Source organism: Nematolebias whitei, chromosome 2, assembly GCF_014905685.2.
Source record: "Nematolebias whitei isolate Nwh7 chromosome 2, NemWhi1, whole genome shotgun sequence".
Taxonomy (NCBI): domain Eukaryota; kingdom Metazoa; phylum Chordata; class Actinopteri; order Cyprinodontiformes; family Rivulidae; genus Nematolebias; species Nematolebias whitei.
The window spans coordinates 2,513,082-2,518,232 of record NC_056499.1 but is presented as its reverse complement, the minus strand read 5'-3'; the positions used below and the strand labels follow the sequence as shown (position 1 = coordinate 2,518,232).

Below are 5,151 nucleotides of genomic sequence, written 5' to 3'. Positions count from 1 at the left end.
TGGATGGATGGATGGATGGATGGATGGATGGATGGATGGATGGATGGATGGATGGATGGATGGATGGGTGGATGGGTGGATGGTTGCTTGCTGCTATAGATCACGGTTGGTAAAACAGTTATTGTGGTCTGACGTGAGCCTCATCACATGAACTGCACTGGGCAGGAACGTCACCATCCACCAACATTAAACAATGATGTAATGTTCACTGTTAGGATTAATCACCTTTGTACAAACTTAACTTGGGCATAATTTGACTGTGACAAAAACAAGAATGGACTCAAACTGAAAGTGGGAATGTTTATTCAATATGTGAAGCACAAATTAAAAAGGACAAGAAAAAAAAACCAAACAGCTCCAGTCACAAAAAAGTTGTAGTGTGAACACGATTTTACAAAGTGACACCACCTCGTGTCGCATCAAATGTTATTTGTTCTTCGTCTAAATCTTTTGGCTTCTTTCTTCTTCAGGGGTCGCCATAGAGTGAACTAAGACGATGACTTGATCGTTGTTTTTACGCCGGATGCCTGTCCTGATGCCACCACAGACCACCGAGCTACCGCAGCCCTCTGTGTGGCGCCCGGGGAGGCTTAAATGGCAGCCCTGGGCCCTTGAGCAAATGAGGGCGGAGGCTGGTGTGGGCGCTTCACCTTTTCCACCACCTTTTTGTTGGTCCAGAGATTCAAACTGGAAACTTTCTGATCACAGACTCACCTTCTCTAACCTCGGTGCCACCACTCACCCATGACTGTTATATTATATTTCTGCGGGACGTACCCCCCAGCTCCACCAGAAGTGCTACAGCTAGCTGCTGCCTCAATTCCCACTCGCAAATAACCACAGAAACGGGTTAAATAGGTTATTATGAGTTAAGTTAGTCATCCCTGTGTTGCTTACGCACGGTTACTTGTTGACTGGTAACAGGCGGGGAAACCACATTAACCCAGTTTTGGCTTCTCCACTGAATTCTTGTTAACTGGGGGACCAAGTTTAAAATGATATGACTTGTTTGAGAACGATTAAGTATTCCAGCCTGAGTACGTGTTTGTGTGTCATCATGCTCCAGTCAGTGCAACGAGGCCGACATCTCCGCTCCTGTTCAACTTTCTGACGTTCAAATGATGAACCCACGGTGACGGTTTCTGTCGCTGACCCAAAATAATAAGAAGCTTCTCCGTAGACGTTGCTCAGACCTTTGAACTTTTCTCATTTTTGCTCATTATATATTTATTGTATGTCTATTGTGTCATCGTTTCCTCGTTTCTCTTCATTTTTCCAAGTGTCTTCTGCTCATTTTCGGCATTTAACAGCTTTTAAGCTATTTCAGTAATTTATGTAAACGTTCAGCTCGTTCAGGACGCTCCTCCTATGACTTCTGATATCTTTTAATTTTTTAAAACATTTAGCTTTATCAGCTAAACTTTTCTCAGTGAAATGAACTGAGGTTCTGTGAAATCCTTCAGCATCTTTTTAAACTGTCACTACTTCTGCAAACAAGACGTTCAGCTTCACCGAATGATTCAGACTTTTGATCTCTGAACCACTTTTGTAAAATCAGTTTAAGTTTTTTAAAGTTTTGGTGTTTCTGTCCCGTCCTGCTGCGTTTCCATAGTAACAGAATGTGTGCAGCAGGGAGACAAATCTAAATGTCCAACTGTTTGTGTTGAGCTCATGTTCGGCTCCTTACAGGATCATTCGGCCTTTTACAGCTTCTGTTTAGCTGTTTGAGATTTATTCAGCTATTTTTGGCCGTATCTACGTCACTGTTCCAGAACGGTTTGATTTTTGATGCTCTGCTGTTTTTCAACCTCATTCTGCTCATTTCAGATTTGTAGGATCCCTTCAGCTTCTTTCTGTTGATTTTAGCATTTTTCTTCCCCTTCAGCTGCGGCTCAGCAGTTTTCCTGCTAGTTTAGCTTTCTCTCTTCTAATTTAACCTTTAATGTGATCATTTTGACATTTTCTGTGTTTAGTTCAATAAAACGTTTTTGCGTTTTCTTCAGTTTTGTTTGTTTTTTGCTACTTCTGTGCTTATTTCAGCTGTTTTTGGCTCCTTTTAGCTTCTTTCTGCTAATTTGAGCTTTTTGGTTTGTTTTATTTTCATCTACTGTTCCACTGATGTCATCGTGGTTCTTTCAGCTTCAACTCATTCATTTTTAGATCATTTAGGCTAAGATTTGGTGTGGTAGTAGCCGAGAGTGATCCTGAACACACGCTGAAGGATGAACATAAATTAAATATGGCCGCCAAAGACAGCACGCTGTCCAGCAGTCAGAGGACATTTTATTCAAGCTCCATCTAGCTCTCCAACCGTGTAACATAAAAATGTCAAACTTGACATCTAGTCCCCTCATGGGTCAACAATGATGCTGATTGATTTTAGGGTCATAGGGTTAAAGGTCAGGGTCAAAGATCAGCCCATTTTTATATATTGCTCTAATTTGATAACTATTTAACAAAGAAATGTCAAACTTCTCAGCTGGACATGAATTTCAAGCTTTTTAAGCAGCTTTCCACAAAACCATTCAGCAGTCACCCTGCATCTGTAGGAAATTCACTTTCCACTGTTTGTACTCATCATTATTCTGGTGCTTTTCATCCTAATTGTATTTTATTGTTGTGTCTATACAGTTATTTAAAACAGCAAGGAGTCTGTTGGAGGAAATGAGCACTAGAAGTAAAATTGACCTTCAACTTTGAAAACAACAACAACAACAAACAGTGATTGAGAATGATTCAATGTAAAGGGTAAAAACTGGTCCAGTTTGTGGAACAGCTGTTGTTTTAGGCCCATCAAGGATCCCACAAGAACTTCCCAATAGTTCTTGTCAGGATTAAACTTTATGTCTACAAACTGAAGCTGTACTAATATATCTACAACAGGTAAGATATTAACTGTTCAGTCTCTTCCCCTTCAAATGATCTGAATTACTGCTTGTTTTGAGCTATGCATGCTGAAGTTATGAATCCTGTCACTTACCAGTCTACGCTGACACCAGGTGCAGACGCCACACAGAGCTACGAGCCAAACGGCACAGACTACGAACGCGACAGACAGCAGGAAAACACTGAGAGACACCGAGCCTGAGGAGGAGACAAAGACAGAGAGACACAGAGAGACGAGGGCATTAGTGCGTTTCATGCATCCCTCCTCCTGCTGAGTCTCCTGGGGTTTAACATTTAGATTCATTGATAAACATTTTGAATGTTTCACAAAGTGACACATGTTGGAGGAAAGTCATAAACTCAAGAACACCTCCTTCTTTCCTTCCTCTCTCCATTCATCCTTGTCATCTGGCATCTTTTATCAGCAAGAGAAAAAGAGAAAAGGCATCTTCTTGTTCATGTTCTCTCCATGTATCAACGGAAGACACGTAAACGTCATGAAGACATAATACTGAGAGGCCAGAAGCGCAATTACCAGCCTCCGTTTTCACGTCTCCATCTCCAAAATCCCTTACAAACGTCGTTCCAGTCTTGACAGATGATTCATTTTCCAGAGGCTTCCACTTTCATTTCTTGTTCTTTCAATCACGTACAGCGTCTCCAACAGGACATTCATTCAGTTGTTGTAATTCAAAATGCAAAAATCAGAAAAGCAAAACAATGTTGGCAAAAATGAGCCGGTAACTGTCACATTCTTTTCTCTGCCCAGTCGATTTCTATTTCTCAACGTTTCTGCTCACGGAATATTTTTTAATTATATTTGTTGTGTGTGTTTTATACATTTAGTTCTGATTTTGGGTATCCTCTTGATTTATGTCTTGGATTGATTGTGGTTCTGTTGGGATCAACTTGATTGATTTTACAGATTTTTTTATTTATTATTTCTTTCACACCTGGTTTTAGTTTGCAAAGCATTTAATTATTGTGTCACTTGTCACAAAAGCAATGTAAAGAGTTCAGTAGTAAAAGATAATCTATACATTTTTTCCTCACCTTTGTCATATTTTTTTTTTATTATTTTCTTTAGATATGTATCAGATTTTGTCATAAATAGACAAACAAATGCAGTTATTTGCCATCACAAATACACGATTCACTGAGTCACGGTTAAACAGAGACGTTCAAAGAAATGAGAGAAACTACTGAATTGACTGTGTGGTCAAACGTAGGCTCATTCATGAAACCACAGGCAAATGAGAAGAGTTAAATAATGCAAAATCACTAAAATGATGAAAAATGGAGAAATTATATTTTGCTAACAGCCAAACAGCGTTGACTACAACACTTAATATAAAGCAAAGATCGTGTTAGAAGGAGCACTTGGAATAAATCATTTGACTGATTTAAGACAAAGTTTACCACAATATCTGCAAATTTTACTAAATTACAGCTCGCTGTGTATTTCCTAAAGCCAACTGGCTGAAGGTGCCATCTTGAAAAGCTCGACGTCAAAGGCTAATCAGCAGTTGAGTTACAATCAGTGAATATTTAATGATAATTTCACTCAAACCCATTCAGTGTTATTGAGATATTTTGCAAAGACATTCAGTTGATGCCAAATAGTTCACAGCAAAATATTAAACTTGGATCTTGTGCAAGCCATTAACGGTCAGAACATGTGATGGGGACCAGCCTCAGCTACTTCCATAATAAATCTGAACCAAATATTCTAACAACTGACTGAGATACAGCTATTTATTTGTTTTTAAAGTTTGATTTTGAACAGGGCTCCAAATGTTAATTAGTTGAAGATGTACATCCGATTACCTTCTGCAAATTTCACTACAATTATTCCAGTGGTTCATGAGATAATTTGGTAACAGACTGATGCACAAACACACACAAACCCCCACTCATAGGCAACGTGAGTGATAATATATATATATATATATTTTAAGATTGTTTTTTTCTTCATTGTAGCTAATTCTATCTGGACAGGTCACTGCTGCTGATAATCTGATATTCACTCTCGCTTCAAAACAAATGATTTTCTGAAATCTTTTACTTTGACTAAATGTTTGTGGAGCCTCAAATGAACTTAAGATACTTTTGACTCAGTTGAAGTATTAAAACAAACAACACTGTGCAATCACACTGTGATCAGAGATTAACTGACTCCATTGATGACAGAAGTTTTTTGTTTCTGCTCCACTCTGTGCACACACACGTGTCCAAACACACAAAACTAGATGGTCAAATCGAAGC

At 39.0% G+C, this 5,151-nt stretch overlaps 1 protein-coding gene across 1 annotated transcript in view; it reads right to left on the bottom strand.

The window, feature by feature from the left end:
• syt7b (synaptotagmin VIIb) overlaps nt 1–3,142 on the bottom strand; it is a 69,870-nt gene extending 66,728 nt beyond the window's left edge. The window contains exon 1 of the mRNA XM_037692691.1: nt 2,981–3,142. Within this exon, the coding sequence (XP_037548619.1) occupies nt 2,981–3,142 (162 nt within the window). The remainder of the gene's footprint in view (nt 1–2,980) is intronic.
• Between the last annotated feature and the right edge of the window lie 2,009 nt (nt 3,143–5,151).